Here is a 22,954-nt window from a genome sequence, read left to right as displayed (position 1 = left end):
ATGTTATTTTTATATAATCCGCTATGATAGCTAATACACTTTTTGCTTACAAGTCTCAATCTAGTTCTGCAAGTATATTATTGTTTGTACAATGCAGTTTTCAATATTCCTTAAATATTTTCCATTCTCTGTTTACTTTCTGGTTTGAAACTCCTCTGACTCTTCCCGTCAGTTTTGCTAGTTGCAGGTACTCTATCATAAGAATCTGCCACTCTGTTCTCGTTGGTAGAGTTTCATTTTTCCAGTTTCTTTCAAATACCGTATAAATTTGCTCCAGTCCTTTTGGAATAATTGATCGTGCTGGTTTCAGATTTTCCCCATCAGCTTAGCCAGTTCTGCAAAGTCAGTCATTTTCATCTGCTACTCCTCTTTCCTCGGTACTTCTTCTGGTTCCCATTTTTGGGCTAAGAGAATTCTTGCCGGAGTTCTTGCATACATGAACAGTCTTTTATCTTCCTTTGGTATCTCTCTCTCCATCTTTCCTTCCAAGACATGGACGAGTGTTCGAGCAGCCCTTGCCTCCACGGCGATTGTGTGAACACGCCCGGCTCGTACCACTGTAAGTGCCACGAGGGATTTCAGAGCACCCCCACCAAGCAAGCTTGCATTGGTAAGTTCGGGGAGAAGCTGGGTGCCATCTTGGGGAACTGGTGCAAAAAAATCCCCCTTTCGGATTGGTTGTTATTGTTATAATTTTAAAAAACTGCTCCTTTATCCCTTATGGGTTTCCCAAGAGCCTTTATAGAGTCCTTAAGTAGGCTTTCTATCGGTAGGAGAAAATAACAGAGGCCAACCAGGCTGAGTCTCCCCAGCCACTCTGGGCGGCTTCCAGTCGAATATCAAAACAATACAGCAATACCACAATTACAAAAGTCACAAACAATACATAAACCACATCAAAAAATACACAATAGAAAACAATTTCAACATAAATCAATATCTAAAACTAAGAATACATCCTTAATACAGTTTAAATAACATAGGTAAAAAATAACAGGAATTTAAACAAAACAAAACAAAACAAAATGGAGCCCTCTCTGCTCAGCAGCAGCGGCGGCAACAGTCCTTTATAAAGCCCATCAGGCCCTGCCCTGGGCCAGGTGGTGAGTGGCAGGACTAGGGCCTTCAGGCGCTGAGCAGGGGAGTCTATTCGGTTGTGTATTTTTTGATGTGGTTTATGTATAGTTTGTGACTTTTGTAATTGTGGTATTGCTGTATTGTTTTGATATTCGACTGGAAGCCGCCCAGAGTGGCTGGGGAGACTCAGCCAGATGGGCGGGGTACAAATAAAAAATTATTATTATTATTATTATTAATATTGAGAAGCAAAGCAGCTAGTAAGCCTGATCTTTATTCAAAGAACTGTTGCAACAGGGTCCCCACTCCCCACACGCAGGAGGGAGGAGAACCCCGAACAATGGTGTGCAAGCCCTTATATAGACTTTTGAAATTGCCTGCCCTGTAGCTCAAGACTACCCCCCAAATGGTCACAAATCCAGTAATTTCGGGATTGGCACTGTCAGCACAGTCCATAAAAATCCAGTTGCAGCACTTACAACCTTAACACTATAGCATATAGAACACCACACCAGAACAAAGTGAGAAGAGAAAGTGAGACCCAGGCTCCTTCTGGGCTATTATAGTCAGCATGACTATAATAGCAGAACTAGTTTAAACCAGCTGCACGCAACTTCGCAGAAGGAATCACCCAAACAACAGAAACACCCTGCCTGTTTCTTTCACATAGAAAGGAACCTTCCAGAACCCTCTTGAATTAAACAGAACAGGAAAAATCTCTACACATCAGATCAATATGTCTGTACTTAGAAATGCAAGCGGGCAGTTCTGACTCCACGCCTTTTTGGTTCCCTGCTAGACATCGATGAGTGCATCATGAACGGGCTGATGTGCCGGAACGGGCGCTGTGTCAACACCGACGGCAGCTTCCAGTGCATCTGCAACGCCGGCTTTGAAATCACTCCGGACGGGAAGAACTGTGCCGGTAAGGATTAGGCCCTTTTTGTCATGGGGTGGGGGGTAAAGGGTGGGGCATGCGAGGCCCTCAGTCTGGTTCCTTCAGGGCAAAGGGAGCCCAGAGAGGAGGAGGAGGAGGAGGAGGAGGAGGAGGAGGAGGAGGAGGAGGAGGAGGAGGAGGAGGAGGAGGAGGAAGAAAAAGTTGGAGCAGAGAGCCAAAATCGATCGGTCAGTGGAAGGGGGGGGGAAGCAATCGGTTGAAGCCTCTGGGAAGACCTAGCAAGGGTGGAAAAGGTGAGTGGGAGAGGGGGAAAGGAAGAAAGAGATGAAGGGAAGGAAGGAGGGGAAGGAAGGAAGGAAGGAAGGAAGGAAGGAAGGAAGGAAGGAAGGAAGGAAGGAAGGAAGGAAGGAAGGAAGGAAGGAAGGAAGGAAAGGCAAGTGGGGGGAGAAGAGAGCCCACTTTTGCCTTCCTCCTTTCCCATCACTACAGTGGTACCAAGGTTCAAGTACACAATTGGTCCCAGAAGTCTGTACTTACCTGAAGCGTACTTAACCTGAAGCGAACTTTCCCGTTGAAAGTAATGGAAAGTGGATTAATCCATTCCGGACGGGTCCGCGGAGTACTCAACCTGAAGCGTACTTAACCCGAGGTATGGCTGTAATTGGTTCTGGAAGTCCATACTTAACCTGAAGCGTACTTAACCTGAAGTGAACTTTCCCATCGAAAGTAATGGAAAGTGGGTTAATCCGTTCTAGACAGGCCTACGGAGTACTTAAACAGGAAGTACTCACACCGAAGCGTACTTAAACCGAGCTAGGACTGTATTTTCATCTGCCTCTGGTACAAAGGAACATAGGCAGCTACTGCTGACTGAGTCAAGCCATAGGTCCATCTATCTCAGTCTTGTCTACACTGACTGGCAGCTGCCCTCCAGAGTTGCCTCCCCCAACTCGTGGGGCAGACACTCCACCGCTGAGCTATGGCCCTTCCCCAGGTAAGCTCCCGGGAGATTTTTCTCAGCTGGAAAAAGAAAGCAGGGAATAGGTTCCCCGCTCGAGCGTAGCTGTTTCTGCAAATCCTCTGGTTCCCCCACCTTGGAAAGGGGCTTCCCCAAGCAATTGATGCCAGCGGGGGGGGGATGGGGATATCCCCATGGTGACCTGCTCTTTCCCTCCCGCAGATCATGACGAATGTGCCACCACGAACATGTGCCTCAACGGGATGTGCATCAACGAGGACGGGAGCTTCAAGTGCATCTGCAAGCTGGGCTTCGTTCTGGCTCCCAACGGGCGATATTGCGTCGGTGGGTAGGCGGCGGAGAAGCTTTACCCGCGGCGGCAGGGATCGCGGGTGGGGGAAGTTTGCGTTTCCAAACATGAGCAAAGTCTTTGCCCTCCTCTGGGCTTGCAACAACTCCCCGATCGGGGGTTCTCCCAAGGTTTTTCAGTTTGTTAAATTCGCACATGGCTTTCTTGCGGTCCGTAGATCCAGTGCTTCCTCCACCTTCCTCATTGCCCCAACCTTTTCCCTGGCAGACATTGACGAGTGCGAGACCCCCGGGATCTGCATGAACGGCTGGTGCATCAACACGGAGGGCTCCTTCCGCTGCGAGTGCCTGGGGGGGCTGGCCATCGGCGTGGACGGGCGGGTCTGCGTCGACACCCATGTCCGCAGCACCTGCTACGGCGGCATCAAGAAGGGCACCTGCGCCAGGCCTTTCCCCGGCGCCGTCACCAAGTCCGAGTGCTGCTGTGCCAACCCGGACCACGGGTTTGGGGAGCCTTGCCAGCCTTGCCCGGCCAAGAACTCAGGTGAGTTGGAAAAAAGTGCTCTGTACGTGCCTCGGGAATCCGTTCCGGAAGTCCGTTCGACTTCCGAAACATTTGACTTCCAAAGCGCGGCTTCTGGTTGGCAGCCAATCGGAAGCCCTGGAAGCCCCGTTGGGTGTTCGGCTTCCGAAAGAAAGTTTGAAAATCGGAACACTCACTCCCGGTTTTCAATCGTTCAGGAGCCAAAACATTCAACTCCGAAGGTGTTTGGGAGCCGAGGTACGACTGTACCCTCTGTGCTTTCTGAGACTTTCTGAGCTCTTTCGGACTTTGGGGAAATCAGAGGGATGCTGTCTAGAGACTGTGAATCTGTTAACCCTCTCTCTTCCAGTGTTTCTTCTCCTAGCTGTTCCCCATCCAGTATTTCCCAGCTTCTGCCTTCTGAACTATGTCCCTCTACTAACCACTCTTCCCAATCTACACCGTCCTCTTGCTCCTGAGAAGACTCAGGAACGGGGAGAGGGGGAGGCTCCCACCATTTCTCCCCAGTGCAGCCCTCCTCAGCACGATCCATGACAATTCCCAAGGCCCCACAATTCTGTGGAGACTGTTGAGGTGGTTCAAAGTTTATTTCCTTTAAGTTCTCAAGTTCCGTTTCCAATTGAAAGGATGGAGGGACCATGATTGAAATTTTCAGCATCAGCAGCCTTGAGAGAACCCCAAAATTTGCAGAAGTACAAAAAAACCCTTTAGGATTTAAAAAAAAAAACTAAAGAAGGAGATGCCTAGAATAGTCCAATAAGGTAAAAGGTTATGGTAAAGGACCCCTGGACGGTGAAGTCCAGTCAAAGGCGACTATGGGGTTGTGGCACTCATCTCGCTTTCAGGCCGAGGGAGCCAGCCTTTGTTCACGGACAGCTTTCCAGGTCATGTGGCCAGTATGACTAAACCGCTTCTGGCGCCACGGGACACGCCGTTTACCTATCCGTCACAGCAGTGCCTATTAATCTACTTGCACTGGCGTGCTTTCGAAGTGCTAGGTTGGCAGGAGCTGGGACAGAGCAATGGGAGCTCACCCCGTCGCTGGGATTCAAACCGCCGGCCTTCCGATCGGCAAGCCCAAGAGGCTCAGTGGTTTAGACCACAGCGCCACCTGCGTCCCACAAAGACAATAAGGACTGAGCATTCTGAGTCCGTGGAATACAGTGGCTCTTTCAGCACACAAATGGGAAAAGCCTTAGAACCGCTGAGTTGACAAAGACTTGTGGGTTTTTCTGCAGCTGAATTCCAGGCGCTGTGTAGCAGTGGGATAGGCATCACAGCTGACGGGAGAGGTACGTTTCTGGAAAAGTGACCCCCACCCCACCCTTCGGCAGTTTGTGGGGGGTTGTGCAAGGCTGGGGCCTCTGCAGAAACTCAGTCCTGGTGGGGTTTCATTGGGACGTAGCCTTAAAATCTGTGGTCCCAACTCGGTCCACGAGTGAAGGCACTGGACCTCCTGACATCTTGTAATTGACCATTTTCACTCTGATTCCTGTAAATATGGTCTTATTATTAACTCCCAAATCCCCAAATCGCGTCCAGATATCAACGAGTGCGCCTTGAACCCAGACATCTGCCCCAACGGGATGTGCGAGAATCTCCGGGGAAGCTACCGCTGCATCTGCAATCTGGGCTACGAGTCAGACCCCACGGGCAAAAACTGTGTGGGTGAGTGATTTCGCAGGGTCACGGAGGGCCTCCAGCTGTTTTTGGACTACAATGCGCATCTTTCCTTTTATTCATTAATACTTTTCAAGTTTATACATTTCACTAATCCTGCAATCATTTTGACATTTCAAAACTTGACTTGCTTCCCCCTCTTTCCGGGGTGCCTTAAATTTGTTTTTAATATCTTCTGCATATTCCAAATTAACTTGATTTACTCATTGATTCATCTTCTTTAAATCTATACTCGTATAAAACTGCAGGTATTTACAATAATCCTGCCAATGTTTTTTTATCTGTTTACAATTTACCTTTAAATGTTCAATAAACCATTTCCATCCTTTTGTAAAAGATTTGCTATCTTGATTTCTTATCCTTCCGGTAAGTTTCGCCATTTCTGCATATTCCGTAAGTTTTTGTATCCACCCTTCCTTTGCTGGGACTTCTGCTTCTGTCCATTTTGGCGCAAGTAACGTTCTTACAATGCACATCTTCCCTGACCACTGGTCCTGCTCGCTAGGGATCATGGGAGTTGTAGTCCAACAGCATACGGAGACCCAAGTTTGGAAAAGACAGCTGTTTGTGCAACATACATGAGCTCCTCTAAAGTCCATTGGGTGCTGGCAGCACCAGATTTACATATAAGCTAAACAAGTTATGGCTTAGGGCTCCACTCTCTTGCGGGGCCCCCCCAAAAAATAAAGGAAAATAAATAAATAAAAAACTGGATATGCATTTCCAAAATATAAGATAAAAAACAAATAAGATAAAACCTACAAACAGCAACCGTGTTTTGTGTTGTGTAGGCTCCTAGGATGTAAGTCATGGGCCCCGCCTGCTAGCCTGCACCCTAAAATATCCCTGGTTTGCTCCTTTCTATTTATAGGGTGCCTACATTCTGCTATTTATAATTATTAGTAGTTTGCATCATATATTTACACCTATTATTATTTCATGTTATAGCAAGTTTCTAGAGACTAGATTATGAGTCTTTGTAAATTGTGTTTCTAAAGGAACTTTTGCTATTGCCAAATGCCAATGGGTTTGCATTAAGTTTGTTATGAATAAAAGATCATTTTAAGTTAGAGCTTTCACTATTTCACTATTAATATACTTCTTCTTAATTGTATTTCAGTTCAACAATTACTTTGATAAAATACATACTTTGTTATGTGCAAATGGCTTGAGATACCTATTAGGTCCATCAATGAACATCTAGCATATATTCAACACAAAAAAACAGTGACAATTTGTTGTTATCAAAGGACAGCTGGACATAGAATGGGCCCCATTACCTTCAGTAGCTTAGAGCCTCATCAAACCTAAATCCGGCCCTGGGTGCTGCAACCCAGCCAGCCTCCATGCGCAGCTCACGCTTGTGTGACTTTCTCTCCAGATGTGGACGAGTGTGCCGTCAACCGGCTGCTGTGTGACAACGGGCTGTGCCGCAACACTCCAGGGAGCTACAGCTGCAGCTGCCCCAAAGGGTTTGTCTTCCGGACAGAGACGGACACCTGCGAGGGTAAGTGGCCGGGCATGGTGCCGGCAAGAAAGGGGGCGGATCTCTGTAGCCGGCGAAATTGACCCTTTAATTAAGGTTTTAGCGCCAGGCAAGCTGGCACCTTTGCCTGTTCTTTGAGAAGTTGGGATGTTGGCGAGCGTCCCGTGACTTCCCAGGAGGGAGAGGCGACACAGGACGGTGTAAGAAGGCTGATTTCAGGATCTGTGCAAGATAAATTCAGCAAGGTTCTAGCCGCGGCGACTGAATTATCTCTCCCTCCAGATATCAACGAGTGCACCTCCAACCCGTGCATCAACGGCATATGCAGGAATAACGCCGGGTCTTTCGCCTGCGAGTGCTCCCCCGGAAGCAAGCTGGATTCCAGCGCCACCATCTGTGTTGGTAAAGAGCCTCCCTTTTCGTAATTTTTAAATTGATTTTCATACCGTTTAACCAGTTTGATTCAGTTACAATACAATATGCCCTTTGCCTTTCTACTTCCTATCTTTACTTCCATGATGTTTCCGTTCTGCTTCTGTTCAAATCCTTTTTTTCCTTATATGTCCTTAAAATGGGAGGAATGCACACTGAAATGCAAAAAATATTAATAGCAAAAAGCAAATAGGAGGAGGAGGAGGAGGAGGAGGAGGAGGAGGAGGAGGAGGAGGAGGAGGAGGAGGAAGAAGAAGAAGAAGAAGAAGAAGAAGAAGAAGAAGAAGAAGAAGAAGAAGAAGAAGAAGAAGAAGAAGAAGAAGTGCAAAAAATGCATTATAATGGGGAAATTCACACTGGAAAGCAAAATATAAATATAATAGTAAAATACAAAATAATAATAATAATTTTATTTATTTATTTATTTATTTATTTATTTATGCCCCGCCCATCTGGCTGGGTTTCCCTAGCCACTCTGGGCAGCTCCCAACAGACTCTTAAAAATACGACAAAACATCAAACATTAAAAACTTCCCTAAACAGGGTTGCTTTCAGATGTCTTCTAAAAGTCAGGCAGTTGTTTATATCCTTGACATCTGATGGGAGGGCGCCACTACCGAGAATTCCCTCTGCTTGCTTCCCTGTAACCTGACTTCTCGCAGGGAGGGAACCACCAGAAGACCCTCGGTGCTGGACCTCAGTGTCCAGGCTGGGCAATGGGGGTGGAGACGCTCCTTCAGGTATACTGGACCGAGGCCATTTAGGGCTTGAAAGGTCAGCACCAACACTTTGAATTGTGCTCAGAAATGTCCTAGGAGCCAATGTAGGTCTTTCAGGACCGGTGTTATATGGTCTCGGCGGCCGTTCCCAGTCACCAGTCTAGCTGCCACATTCTGGATTAGTTGTAGTTTCCGAGTCACCTTCAAAGGTAGCCCCATGAACAGCACAAAGTGCATTATATTGAGGAAATTCACACTGAAATGTGTGTGTGTGTGTGTGCAATCTATCTGTCTATCCATCTACCTACCTACCTACCTTTAAAGGTGCTGACCTTTAAAGCCCTAAACGGCCTCGGTCCTGTATACCTGAAGGAGCATCTCCACCCCCATCATCCAGCCCGGACACTGAGGTCCAGCTCCGAGGGCCTTTTGGCGGTTCCCTTATTGTGAGAAGCCAAGTTGCAGGGAACTAGACAGAGGGCCTTCTTGGTAGTGGCACCCACCCTGTGGAATGCCCTTCCATCAGATGTCAAAGAGATAAATAACTACCTGACTTTTAGAAGACATCTGAAGGCAGCCCTGTTTAGGGAAGTTTTTTATGTGTGACATGTTAATGTATTTTAAATCTTTGTTGGAAGCCGCCCAGAGTGGCTGGGGAAACCCAGCCAGATGAGCGGGGTACAAATAATAAATTATTATTAAATTATTATATACCTATCTATCTATCTATCTATCATCTGTTTCTATCATCTATTTATCCAACTCTCTATCCAACTATCTATCCAACTATCTATCCAACTATCTATCATCTATCTATCATAGCAACAGCAATAACAAACCCCACCTAACTCAGCTATTCTGCTTTCCTCCCCTAGACAGCATGAAAGGGACTTGCTGGCTGAACATCCAGGACGGCCGCTGCGAAGTGAACATTAACGGGGCCACACTGAAGTCGGAGTGCTGTGCCACCCTGGGCGCTGCCTGGGGCAGTCCGTGCGAACGCTGCGAGATTGGTAAATGTTTGTCCGAAGGCCCTGCTTTTGCACTGGCCAAATTGCAGTGTGTTGATCTCCAAAGGGGGGAAGTTGATCTCCGGGTGTGTGTGTGTGTTGATCTCCAAAGCACCTTTGGGTCTCCGAGTTTGGCAAAGTCTTGCGCTTCTCAGGCTGCTCTCTCCTTTTCTTTGCTGCAGACACCGCCTGTCCGAGGGGTTACGCCAGGATGAAGGGGGTCTCCTGCGAAGGTACGAGGCCCTCCGACAGCTCATGTACTTTGGGAGCCTACCGAGGAAACCCCAATCCCCTCCCCGTGAAACAGGAGAGTCATTGTGTCTTAGATAGCTCTTCCCTTGCATTTGCCCTGCTCAGGGGCAACGTAATGTTGGGCAAGGCAATGTGAGCCCGCCTCAACACAGCACCCAAGTCTATAGACTTGCCACTTTACCATCTGCGGATGACGCGGGTGGCGCTGTGATCTAAACCACTGAGCCTCTTGGGCAGGGGTCAGCAAACGTTTTCAGCAGGGGGACAGTCCACTGTCCCTCAGACTTTGTGGGGGACCAGACTATATTTTGAAAAAAAATATGAATGAATTCCTATGCCCCACAAATAACCCAGAGATCCATTTTTAAATAAAAGGACACATTCTACTCATGTAAAAAGATGCTGATTCCCAGACCGTCCGTGGGCCGGATTTAGAAGGCGATTGAGCCAGATCCGGCCCCCGGGCCTTAGTTTGCCTACCCATGCTGTTGGGCTTAACCGATCAAAAGGTCAGTGGTTCAAATCCCCATGACGGGTGAGCTCCCGTTGCGCTGTCCCAGCTCCTGCCAACTTAACAGTTCGAAAGCATGCCAGTGCAAGTAGATAAATAGGTACAGCTGCAGCGGGAAGGTAAACGGCGTTTCCGTGCGCTCTGGTTTCCGTCACAGTGTCCCGTTGCGCCACAAGCGGTTTAGTCCTGCTGGCCACATGACCTGGAAAGCTGTCTGTGGACAAACGCCGGCTCCCTCGGCCTGAAAGCGAGATGAGCGCCGCAACCCCATAGTCGCCTTGGGCTGGACTTAACCGTCCAGGGGTCCTTTACCTTACCATCTGTGAAATGGGTGTTCTGAGGAACTGTGTGTTTCCAAAGGAGGGTTTTTGTGCTTTGAGGGTGCAGAGCCCACCTGTGCTTTGTGCTCAGGATTTGCAGCGAGGGACTTTTCTTAGACACCAACTGGTTCAAAATGGATATTTTGCCACTAGTCCCCCCGTCCCCACCCGCTGACTAGCAGACCCTGCAATGACCCTCACGACATTTTTCTCTCCCCAGATGTGAACGAATGCGAGGTTTTCCCAGGTGTCTGTTCCAACGGCCATTGCGTGAACACAGTGGGATCATTCCGTTGCGATTGTCCCGAAGGCTTGACGCTGGATGGCTCTGGCAGGACGTGTGTTGGTGAGGATTGCGAAGAGGCATGAGCCACGCAGGCTCCCGGCTCCCATGACATCCTTATTTCTCATCTTCCATGGGAAGGACCTTGCTACGTCTCAGATGGGGGGGGGGAGAGCCCCCGTGCCGGAGGCAAAGCGAGACACAGAAGCCTGTACAAGCCAAAAACATGCAAAATGCTCTGGCCAGGAAACAGAAGCTACCCCTGGCTCTGACTGTGATGGAACGAGCCCCTTTCAATAACATAATAATAATAAATAATAATAATAAATTTTATTTATACCCCGCCCTAACCAGCCAAAACTGGGCTCAGGGCGGCTAACACTCGATATAAAACAATTGATTCAGATAGAACTTAAAAACAAGATTAAATACAACATTAAAATTAAAATTAAAACGCTAATTAAAATGCAGCTTCATACGAAAAGGAAAAGGGGAAATGGGGGAGGGGGTCAAGTTGGCTCCAGGCCAAATGCCAGGCGGAACAACACTGCCTTACAGGCCCTGCGGAAAGAAATCAGGTCCTGCAGGGCCCTGGTTTCATGAGACATAGCGTTCTACCAGGCTGGGGCCAGTGTTGAAAAGGCCCTGGTTCTAGTTGAGGCTAATCTGACTTCCTTAGGGCCCGGGATCTCTAGGGTGTCACTATTTATGGAATTTAAGGTCCTCCGCGGGGGATATTGATAGATATAGATTGTGTGTGATATCTATATTCCTAGAAAAAGAGGTGCTGTAGCTCACCATCAATACCTCCTGTCAGAGGGTCATCGTGGCTACTCTAGAGTAACTCCGCCTGAGTCCAGTTTGTCTTCAAAGAAGTTTATTGTGCTATTTATTTACAGTGTAGAGACAGCTCAAAACATGACCTCTCATCCCGAATCAGAATCCGGCAATGGTGTACGTCTGTTCCTATGCCAGCAAAGTAGTCTGGGCACGCCAAAATGCCGCTCCCTTGACCTGCGTTGCGGCGCTGTCCTTACTTCTGGCACCGGAAAGAGTGATGCCCTTTCAGCTTCCTCCCTCAGCAGTCAGTGCCCTGGCTCTGTAGCATCTCTAAGCTTCTGCCTGCATCCCTCCGCCCCCCTGAGCTTTCCCATTGTTCCTCCCTCCGATTCCTCTCCTCCTCCGAGTCTCCCCCTCCCCCTCTGGCTGCTTCAGAACCACTGGTGCTCCCTGTGCTTGACGAGGTGGACGCCAGGATGATGGGGGCTGGCTCCCTGTAGGGAGTCCCCCTTACACCTCCCTTGTTCTCTTATAATGGCAATGGTGCCCACTTGAAAGGTGCTCGAACTCAGTTCCGGTTAGAGTTCCTGTATATGTGCGTACTTAGGAATATTGTGCGTATGTTAGGGTTGCCATGCACCTGGAATTTCTTGGACCTAGTCGGATTGGGCCATCGGAAAAGTCTGGGGAAATCTGGACATATGGCAACCCAGATCGGACAGGTAGATTTCCGCGGATTTCTTTTTTAAAATGCTCAAAAACATCTTCTTCTTTGTTGAGATTTTGCAAGATATAATAATAATAATAATAATAATAATAATAATAATAATAATAATAATAATAATATATTATTTATACCCCGCCCATCTGGCTGGGTTCCCCAGCCACTCTGGGAGGCTCCCAATAGAATATAAAAAACATTAAAAACTTCCTTTGGTTGTAAACCAAGGTACCACTGTATTTACCTTAATAATAATAGCAATAATTATTGGCGGCTTCGAACAGAAAAATAAAATAAAATAATCTATCAAACATTAAAAGCCTCCCTAAACAGGGCTGCCTTCAGATGTCTTCTAAAAGTCAGGTAGTTGTTTATTTCCTTGACATCTGATGGGAGGGCATTCCACAGGGAGGGCGCCACCACCGAGAAGGCCCTCTGACTTCTAACAACTTTAAAAAAGCTCTGCAACTTTGCCAAAAATGAAAAAAGCTCAACAACTGTTGTGTCTGGATTTTCACTAGTATGTATATATATATGTGTGGAGAGAGAGAGAGAGAGAGAGAGAGAGAGAGAGAGAGAGAGAGAGAGAGAGAACCTCTTAGAGGTTTCATTTATCGTTTTAAGCGGCATACAAATTTTGTTTGGTCGAATTAATCAATCAATGTCTCCTCTTAATCTTCTCAAGAGGAGCCCAGTCTTGGGGTTGCATGCAGCTAAATTCTGCTCAGAGTTGACCAGCAGACAACCGTGAGCCACGTCCCTTAATTTTTACGGCTCTGCTTGGGGTATGACTAGCGTGGCACGCAGCTGTCGGCCACTAGCGAAACCTTCAAGACGGCTTCTTCCTCGTTGTCACCCTCCAACCTTCGCCTTTTCTCCCGCAGACGTTCGGCTGGAGCAATGCTACATGAAATGGGCCGAGGACGAGTGCACAGTGCCGCTCCCGGGAAAATACCGCATCGATCTTTGCTGCTGCTCGGTCGGTTCGGCCTGGGGTTTCGACTGCGAGGAGTGCCCCAAGCCAGGCTCCGCAGAATACAAAGCTATCTGTCCGAGAGGACCTGGTTTTGCAAATCGGGGAGATGTCTTATCCGGACGGCCTTTTTACAAAGGTGAGATGCGGGGGGGGGGGGGGAATGGAGACCATCGTCCCCAGGAGCGCAGAGGAGGGGGAACACAGCACAGTCTGGCACCTCCCGGGCAGATGGTCCCCAAGTATTTCACCTGTCATAAACACCCCTCTTGCTTCCAAATACAGCGGGCCAAGTGACGCACTGCTAGGAAACTTCCTTGGGTTGAACCTGCTGGAAGGGGAAAAAACAGCAGCCGGACAGTTTGCAACTTAGGGGGTTAATTCCGCCGTCAGCCAATGGGGTGGGCAGAGGAGGTGTTGCTTAGCAACCAGGCAGAGTGGTGCAGTCTTCCTGAGACACATGTGCGAATATCAGCTGTGCAGTTTTGAGGGAGTTTACCCTTTGTATGTTTGGCTGGACGTTTTCCTGCTATGTACAAGGCGTGAACTAAGAAAGCAGGCAGAGTGGCGCGATCTTTGCCGAGACGGCATGGTGCTGCTATTAGCTGTGTAGTTCTGAGGGAGTTTTTCCCTTTGTATGTTTGGTTGGATGTCTTCCTGCTATGTACAAGGCCTGAACTGAGAAAGACAAAACCTGTCTGTTCCTTCCTCCTCAAATTATACGCTATTTGCTCTTGGGGATTTATTAATGGCTTATGTGCCTTTGGAGGGGGGGGAGGCTAATCAATTCCGTTTAAATGAAATACAGGTGAAACTCAGAAAATTAGAATATCGTCAAAAAGTGCACTTATTTCAGTAATGCAACTTATTATTTTTTATTTTTCTTTAAATTTTTACAAATGCTTCCTTTTGGAAATTCCACAGTAATAAAACAAATAGTTACAATAATACAAAATTAAACAAAAATAAACACCGCTATTACATTTCATTAATTACATTCCATTTATAATTGACCCGCCTAACGACAAATAATTACAATTACAACAAATAAAGGCTTGACATATCTTGCTTTGCATGTCATGCATCTATCTCATATATTGGTTTCACCTTTTAAGTTGCGTTACTGACATAAATGCACTTTTCGGAGATATTCTAATTTTCTAACGCAAGGCTAGGGAACCTGTGGCCCTGGAGATGTTTCTGAGATCCATTCATCTTCCAGTGGTCAAGGATGTTGAGAGCTGGGCCTTAGGTTCCCACTTCTGCCACCAATCAACTTCTCGGCAGGCTGCAACGAGAGCCTTTCCTAACCAGCCTCCTTTTCGACCCTCTAGATGTGAATGAGTGCAAGGTATTCTCTGGCCTCTGCACCCACGGGACCTGCCGCAACACCATTGGCAGCTTCCGATGTCTCTGCGGCAACGGCTTTGCCCTGGACGCCGAGGAGAGGAACTGCACAGGTAAGCGGGCCGGTGGAACGCCCTGCTCAGAAGCTAGTCCCGCTCTCGGGTGGGGCTTCCCCCTGGGGAGACTCGCTGTACCCACAGCCTGAGCCCCTCTTCCGCCCCTCGCAGATATCGACGAGTGCCGGATCTCGCCCGACCTGTGCGGCCACGGTTCCTGCGTCAACACGCCCGGCAGCTTTGAGTGCGAATGCTTTGAGGGCTACGAGAGCGGGTTCATGATGATGAAGAACTGCATGGGTGAGGCGCACGGGGGATTTGGGGGTGGGCCAAATGTGTTTTATCAGGGAGGAGGCGACGCTCGTGCGAAACAGCGGCCGAGAGGGAGCGCCCTGCTGCCTCTCCGTGACCGGCGCTGCCGGCCTCCTCCCTCGTGCAGCTTGTCACGGCTGCTGGAGAGTGGGCAAGGAGGTGGAGAGGCTGAATGACGTGCCGGCCCTGAGAGGCGGGCAGAGGGCAGGGCCGCCCTGGGCAGGCAGAAAAACCCCAAATCCTGCCCAGCCCCAGTAACGAACTGCTGCTTAGTTTTACACAGAGGGTTTGAGAAATGGGGGGGGGTGGCAGAATGGGGAAATCCTGCTTGTTCTGTAATGAGCGGTTCCCACAGGGGAGGTTGGTCAAGGGAGCCATGGGCTCGAAAGAGGTTGAAGAACACGAGGTGATTCATTCGCTGTATACGGTGTGCTGAACTTCTGTCTCCTTCTCCCTGCTCCCTTTCAGACATCGACGAATGCGAGAGGGACCCTCTGCTGTGCCGAGGGGGGGTCTGCGTCAACACCGACGGCAGCTTCGAGTGCCTTTGCCCCCCGGGGCACGAGCTCACCCCAGAGGGCAATGCCTGTGTGGGTAAGTGCACCAACCAGGGGCTTCTGGACCCCAAAACTCAATTCCTTCTTAGAGCATCCTCCTTGGCCTATGGCCATTATCTGTGACTGAGGCTAGAGGTGGCTGGAGCTCAAAAATAACAACAACAACAACAATTTATTATTTATTTTGAGAGCCAGTGTGGTGTAGTGGTTAAGAGCGGTAGGCTCATAATCTGGGGGACTGGGTTCACGTCTCCGCTCCTCCACATGCAGCTGCTGGGTGACCTTGGGCTAGTCACACTTCTCTGAAGTCTCTCAGCCTCACTCACCTCACAGAGTGTTTGTTGTGGGGGAGGAAGGGAAAGGAGAATGTTAGCCGCTTTGAGACTCCTTCAGGTAGTGATGAAGCGGGATATCAAATCCAAACTCTTCTTCTTCTTCTCTTCTTTTATACCCTGCCCACCTGGCTGAGTTTCCCCAGCCACTCTGGGCGGCTCCCAACAGTGTGTTAATAATAACAATAGCAATAGCAATAACAAAGCAATAAGACATCAAACATGAAAAATTCCCTAAACAGGGTTGCCTTCTAATGTCTTCTAAAAGTCAGGTAGTTGTTTATTTCCTTGACATCTGATGGGAGGGCGTTCCACAGGGCGGGCGCCACCACCGAGAAGGCCCTCTGCCTGGTTCCCTGTAGCTTCACTTCCCCCAGTGGAGCTGGACCTCAGTGAATGATAGGGGCTGAATGATAGGGGTGGAGACGTTCCTTCAGGGATAACTGGGCCATTTAGGGCTTTAAAGGTTAGCACCAACACTTTGAATTATGCTCTGAAACGTCCTAGGAGCCAATGGAGGTCTTTCAGGACCGGTGTTATGTGGTCTCGGCGGCCGCTCCCAGTCTCCAGTCTAGCTGCCAAATTCTGGATTAGTTGTAGTTCCTGGTTCACCTTCAAAGGTAGCCCCACATAGAGCGCATTGCAGTAGTCCAAGCGGGAGATAACCAGAGCATGCACCACTCTGACAAGACAGTCCGCGGGCAGGTAGGGTCTCATCCTGCGTTCCAGATGGAGCTGATAAACAGCTGCCCTGGACACGGAATTGACCTGTGCCTCCATGGACAACTGTGAGTCCAAAATGACTCCCAGGCTGCACACCTGGTCCTTCAGGGGCACAGTCACCCCATTCAGGCCCAGGGAGTCCTGCCCACCCCCTGGAAGGCCATATGCCCAGTTTCAGAAGAGGCAATCGCCTCTCTCAGGGAAAACTTCCCACTCTCCAGACTTGGAGGAGATGGTTGATAGCTCTGTTGGTGGAGAGGGAGACTCTTAATCTCAGGGTCGTGGGTTTGAGTCCCACGTTGGGCCAAATATTCTTTCATTGCAGGGGGTTGACGACCCTCAGCGGCCCCTTCCAACTCAATGTCGGCGCATGCCCAGCTGCCCTTCTAAGGTCTCCACGGTAGTGTTACGGGGTTGCCTCGTTTCTGGCAGATTCCTTCCTTGAACCTTCTCCTGCTTTCTCCTTAGATATCAACGAATGCTCACTTAGCGACAATTTGTGCCGCAATGGACGCTGTGTCAACGTTGTTGGGACCTTCCAGTGCGTGTGTGACTCCGGGTTCCAGGCCACGCCGGACCGCCAAGGCTGTGTCGGTGAGATTCCTGGCCGCTCGTCTCTGATACCCTAAGGCTTGGCCATAAAATGATGGGCATATTGGCGGGAGGGAGTTTGGATCTGTCTCAAGGAACAGGAGCGGCCTTGTGTGTGCTATCATTCTCTCCTGTAAGCTTTTTGTTTTGTTTTGTTTTGCAAAATAAAATAAAATGTGGAGCTGGTGCTCCTATATGGATAGAAGTTGAACGGTCTTTATGATTTACCTTTAGGAAGTCATTTCTCTTTCTGGGTTTTCAGACTATGCCCTCAGAATATTTAGAGGCACGCAACAGGGAAATTTCCCAGTAGAAAAGCGGTTTTGTATACGTGGCACTGAAGCAGATGGAAGATCGGTATAAATTTATGTCAGGGTGGATTTGATTTAAATCAAATCCATTTAAATCACGTCAGTAAGATTTGATGTAAATCATTTTTTTTACAGAAAGACTTCTTGCTGGTATAATCTTAATATTTACAACCAGGCAAAAGGTTTCATTTTTGGAATAGTAAATTTTCAGAGTAGTTTTTACAGTTATATCAAAATTTACTGATTTGGTTATACTATTAGTACAATACACATTTTTATTTTTCCAATTCATCAGGATCAGTCTTTTTGCCATGGTCAGGGCACAGAGAGTTCACTCATATTGTCCTTTTTGTAAGGTTCCACGTGCTGGGTATATAATTCAAGAGGATATTGTGCTCTGGAAATGTAAGGTTGTTCCGTACAGTTCTGTGGATGATTCGTTAATTCTTATTATTTTTAGAAGCAATAAGAATTAATTGGCAAGGGGAAAAACGAGTTTAACCTCCTGCAAATCAGCTGGAGATGGAATGGAGTATTCCGGAGGGAGACATGGTTGGCTAACTGGCTGTCTGGCTGTCTGGCTGGAGTCCTCTACTGTATGTGGCAGACTCCCCATGTCCTGGCAGTTGCTCTGTGCCTTTTAGCCTTCCTTTCAGCCTCCCCCGGTGCGCAGCCCCTGATTATACTTCCCCTTGTAGCTGGAGATGGAATGGAGTGTTCTGGAGGGAGACATGGCTGGCTGGCTGGCTGGAGTCCTCTACTGTATGTGGCGGACTCTCCGTGTCCTGGCAGTTGCTCTGTGCCTTTTAGCCTCCCTCTCAGCCTCCCCAGGTGCACAGCCCCTGATTATTCTCCCCCTTGCAGATATTGACGAGTGCACCATCATGAACGGCGGCTGTGACACCCACTGTGCCAACTCAGAAGGCAGCTATCAGTGCAGCTGCAGCGAGGGTTATGCGCTGATGCCCGACAAGCGGTCCTGCACAGGTGAGCAGAGCATCTTTTCGCCCAGCTGCCCATCATCCTCGAAGTAGCATTGCAGGTCCTTCGCTGTGATTCCCACATTGCAGAGGGTGGGACCAGGCAACCCTTTGGGCCCCTCTCAACTCTACAGTTGTGCAAATCTAAGATTGGAAGAACGAGGAAATCGTAGCGTTGGAAGGGCATCCCCCAAGGTCATCTAGTCCAACCCCCCTGCAATGTAGGAATCTCAGCACGTGGTCTCCCATCCAATTTGAAACCGCACCGAACCCTGCTTAGCTTCTCAAATGTGCTAGCAGTTTTATGACTGGACTCAAATCGACAGGCTGTCCCTTTCCAAGGTTTGGATATTGTTTTGTTTCAAATAATTTTATAAGTTGTGTGTCTTTGTTTCTTAATTTAACCCTTTTAAATTATGTTTTGTATGATTTGTGGTATTTTATGTATTGCGTTTTGCTGCTATTTTTATCCATTATAGATGAGCAATTCTTTATTGCAATAAGTGCAAACTGTCTAATTATTACTTGCCGATGTTTAATTTCAGTGTTTACTATTGCATTCGAATGCATTATTGCCTGTTGCTTTATTTGGTATGTTTATTTTAAAGTTGTTGTCACTTTTTTTATATAGGATCTGATTGTTACTATTAAATTTTTGATGTTTTATTATTAACTTTTTGTGTGTTGGAAGCTGCCCAGAGTGGCTGGGGCAACTCAGCCAGATGGGCAGAATAATAATAATAATAATAATAATAATAATAATAATAATAATAATAATAATAATAATAATACAGTGCCTCCCCACTTCTGAGTGCTCCTTCCCCAAGGGCTTGTGCCTAGGGTGGGGCTCAAAGAGCACACACACCCTGCATTGGGAAGGAGGCAAATCTGTTTCTCCCTCCCTCCTCTCCAGATATTGACGAATGCGAGGACAACCCGGATATCTGCGATGGCGGACAATGCACCAACATCCCGGGGGAATACCGCTGCCTTTGCTTTGACGGATTCATGGCTTCCCTGGACATGAAGACGTGCATCGGTAAGACCCATCCATCCATTGGCCCATCCACCCCAATATTGCCTGCTCTGACTGGCAGCAGCTGTCTGGGGTTCCAGGTGACAGTCTCTCCCAGACTTACCTGAATATGCCAGAACCTGGGACCTTTTGCTTACGGAGCATGTGCTCCGCCTCTGAGCGATGTCCTTCCCCTAAAAAAAATTAAGTGAGATTATAGTCCTCATATCTCTGGAGTAGAAACAGAGGAAGCTGCCTTCGATTGGAGACGCCCTGAGCCCGGTTTTGACTGGGGAGGGTGGGGTATAAATAAAATAATAATAATAATAATAATAATAATAATAATAATAATAATAATTATTATTATTATTATTACTTTTCCCCCTTCCCCCTGCAGATGTGAACGAGTGCGACCTGAACCCCAACATCTGTCTTCACGGAGAGTGCGAGAACACCAAAGGATCGTTCATCTGCCATTGCCAGCTGGGCTACTTTGTCAAGAAGGGCACCACCGGTTGCACAGGTACGTAGCCAGGTGTTCCCAGCTAAGCCATGCTCTGCTTCTCCATCGCCTCTGCAGGTGAGGCAGTGGAACTGCTGGATCAGTGCCTTGCCTCTGTAACCGATTGGATGAGAGCCAGCAAACCGAAGCTCAATCCAGATAAAACTGTTAGTGGGCGGTTCCCTAGACCAGATGGCTGGGAGATCGCCTGCTCTTGATGGGGTTACACTTCCTCTGAAGGAGCAGGTTCATAGCTCGGGGGTTTCTTCTCTAGAGCGATTTTGGCCTTAAATGGAAAGCCTGGACTTTGAAGTCATCTTATTTTACTAGTTATTTTGTATTATATTTACTGTTTTTAATTAGGTTTTTTAATTTTGGATTGTGCGGAATGCTTTATCTGAGTGGATGTAGCAACCGAGTAGGGACCCAGGTGGCGCTGTGGGTTAAACCACTGAGCCTAGGGCTTGCTGATCAGAAGGTCGGCGGTTCGAATCCCTGCAACGGGGTGAGCTCCTGTTGCTCGGTCCCAGCTCCTGCCAACCTAGCAGTTCAAAAGCACCTCAAAGTGCAAGTAGATAAATAGGGACTGCTCCGGCGGGAAGGTAAACGGCGTTTCCGTGCGCTGCTCTGGTTCGCCAGAAGCAGCTTTGTCATGCTGGCCACATGACCCGGTAGCTGTCTGCGGACAAACGCCGGCTCCCTCGGCCAATAACGCGAGATGAGCGCCGCAACCCCAGAGTCGGACACGACTGGACCAAATGGTCAGGGGCCCCTTTACCTTTACCTAGCAACCGAGTAATTTCGTTGTTCCCGCAAGGGGACAATGACAATAAAGATATCTTATCTTATCTTATCTTATCTCCTGGATCCTTTGCTGTCACTCGAGGCTCAGGTGGCCTCAGTGGCCCGGAGTGCCTTCCATCATCTTCGGCTGGTGGCCCAGCTATGCCCCTATCTGGACAGGGATGGCCTAACTACTGTCGTCTATGCTCTGGTAACCTCAAGGTTAGATTACTGCAATGCCTTATACGTAGGGCTGCCTTTGAAGACGGTTCGGAAACTTCAGCCGGTGCAGAATTCAGCGGCCAGGTTGCTCACTGGGCGGCAAGACAGTTTGAGCATCTTACACCGATCCTGGTCCGACTGCACTGGCTACCAATTAGTTTCTGGGCCCAATTCAAAGTGCTGGTTCTGACCTATAGAGCAGGCATCCCCAAACTGCGGCCCTCCAGATGTTTTGGCCTACAACTCCCATGATCCCTAGCTAACAGGACCAGTGGTCAGGGATGATGGGAATTGTAGTCCAAAACATCTGGAGGGCCGAAGTTTGGGGATGCCTGCTATAGAGCCTTAAACGGCTCAGGACCCCAATACCTCAAGGACTGTCTCTTTCTGTATGAACCTACCAAGACCCTGTGATCATATTCCGAGGCCCTCCTTTGTGTGCCTCCTCCTCGAGAGGTGCGGAGGGTGGCAACACGAGAACAGGGCCTTCTCTGCAGTGGCTCCCCGTCTGTGGAATGCTCTCCCCAGGGAAGTCCGCCTGGCGCCTTCATTATACACCTTTAGCCGCCAGGCAAAAATGTTGCTCTTCATGTTTTTGTCCTGTATTTTACTCTGTGAACCACCCTAAGATCTTACACAGATCCTGGCCCGACTGTGCTGGCTTCCAATTATAGTTTCCTGGCCCAATTAAAATTGCTGGTTTTGACAGATAAAGCCTTAAACAGACCGCAATTCCTCTCCCCATTTGAGCTGACCAGGGCCCTGAGATCATAGGGCAGTGTGCAAATTTAATAAATAAATGCATAATAAAAATAATAACAACATTGGAAGACAGGTGGGTCAGGCCCTAGACCCACTTAGCTTGGCATCCTGTCCTCGCAGTGACAAGTCAGATTCCTCCAAGAGTTCCTCTCTTACTGCAAGCAAGGGGTGCCAACTTGAATAAAATATTTGGGGGGGGGGGTAAGGCGCACCCCACATAATCACAAGACGCAGCACATGAATACCATTTGAATGGCAATGCTCATCAGCTTTTGGGGATGGAGTGCGGCCCCCTGAAATATTTTATCGGGGCTCCTATGCCGCAGAGCACGAGTCCTAGCAGCAATGGACTCACAAGCCCATTGATTCCAGTGGGTCTACTCTGAGCAATTAGCCCTTTTGCTGGCACTGGGAAAGCAGAACAGTCACAGGCCGGCGGAGCTTTCTGGGGCCCACCACCACCACCAAAATAAAGCTGGCTACTTTTTTAAAAAAATAAAATAAAATCCACGTCATCCCTTCTCCTCCCCTGCAGATATTGACGAGTGTGAAATCGGAGCTCACAACTGTGACATGCATGCCTCGTGCATCAACATCCCCGGGAGCTTTCGGTGTAAGTGCCGGACAGGCTGGCTCGGCGATGGCCTGAAATGCAACGGTAAGTTTCGCCATTTCTGCATATGACGTAAGTTTTTGTATCCATTCTTCCTTCGATGGGACTTCTGCTTCTTTACAGAGACAGACAGACAGACAGACAGACAGACAGACAGACAGACAGACAGACAGACAGACAGACAGACACCTGGCATTAGGTTTAACCCCAATAATCCAGTTCTCCCTATGATAGTCAACCCTCGCTGAGCCTGCACGTTAGGGAACTTAATGACGGAATCCTGACACACAGAAATCTAGCATGTCAAGGAGAGGGACTCTAGGCCAGTGTTTCCCAACCAGTGTGCCTCCAGATGTTTTTGGGACTACAACTCCCATCATTCCTGACCACTGGTCTTGCTAGCTAGGGATGATGGGAGTTGTAGTCCCAAAACATCTGGAGGCACACTGGTTGGGAAACACTGCTCTAGGCACCGCTTTCTGTTTTGCACATGCAGCTAGATTTCTACGCACAGGATTTTTGCAGCCCCGAGCTTGCGCAGAGCGCCTTGCTTTCCGCATCCATACAGCCCTTAGAAATCAAACGTATCACGTGCGGCAGGTTTCTGAGTTGGTTTACGGGAAAGGACCGTGTCTGCCCTTAGGGATTGAAGCCAAAAATTCAGGTGTGCCTGCATTAGTGCAAATGAGTTGGGGGATAAGACTGAACTGCAGCGGTGTGTCAATGAGGCTGACAAACTGTCTCCCTCCTCCCCAGACCTGGACGAATGTGCCACAGAGGCACACAGCTGCAACCTCAACGCCAACTGCCTGAACACCCCGGGGTCTTACCGGTGCGCCTGCCGAGACGGTTTCAACGGGGATGGTTTCTCGTGTTCTGGTAAGACGGCTGGGCT

General features: G+C 48.5%; 1 protein-coding gene across 1 annotated transcript in view; it reads left to right on the top strand.

The window, feature by feature from the left end:
- Positions 1–22,954, top strand: part of FBN3 (fibrillin 3) — a 161,109-nt gene that overhangs the window by 80,060 nt on the left and 58,095 nt on the right. The window contains exons 13-33 of the mRNA XM_088673016.1: positions 491–610; positions 1,877–2,002; positions 3,156–3,278; positions 3,511–3,786; positions 5,025–5,078; positions 5,329–5,454; positions 6,848–6,973; positions 7,235–7,354; positions 8,979–9,116; positions 9,296–9,346; positions 10,417–10,542; positions 12,865–13,092; positions 14,288–14,413; positions 14,528–14,656; positions 15,137–15,262; positions 16,749–16,874; positions 18,047–18,169; positions 19,076–19,201; positions 19,575–19,700; positions 21,982–22,104; positions 22,816–22,938. Of these exons, the coding sequence (XP_088529142.1) occupies positions 491–610; positions 1,877–2,002; positions 3,156–3,278; positions 3,511–3,786; positions 5,025–5,078; positions 5,329–5,454; positions 6,848–6,973; positions 7,235–7,354; positions 8,979–9,116; positions 9,296–9,346; positions 10,417–10,542; positions 12,865–13,092; positions 14,288–14,413; positions 14,528–14,656; positions 15,137–15,262; positions 16,749–16,874; positions 18,047–18,169; positions 19,076–19,201; positions 19,575–19,700; positions 21,982–22,104; positions 22,816–22,938 (2,742 nt within the window). The remainder of the gene's footprint in view (positions 1–490; positions 611–1,876; positions 2,003–3,155; positions 3,279–3,510; positions 3,787–5,024; positions 5,079–5,328; positions 5,455–6,847; positions 6,974–7,234; positions 7,355–8,978; positions 9,117–9,295; positions 9,347–10,416; positions 10,543–12,864; positions 13,093–14,287; positions 14,414–14,527; positions 14,657–15,136; positions 15,263–16,748; positions 16,875–18,046; positions 18,170–19,075; positions 19,202–19,574; positions 19,701–21,981; positions 22,105–22,815; positions 22,939–22,954) is intronic.

The sequence above is a fragment of the Zootoca vivipara genome, chromosome 6 (assembly GCF_965207765.1).
Source record: "Zootoca vivipara chromosome 6, rZooViv2.hap1.1, whole genome shotgun sequence".
Classification (NCBI taxonomy): domain Eukaryota; kingdom Metazoa; phylum Chordata; class Lepidosauria; order Squamata; family Lacertidae; genus Zootoca; species Zootoca vivipara.
Note: the sequence above shows the minus strand (reverse complement) of the source record. Positions and strands in the feature narration are given on the sequence as shown.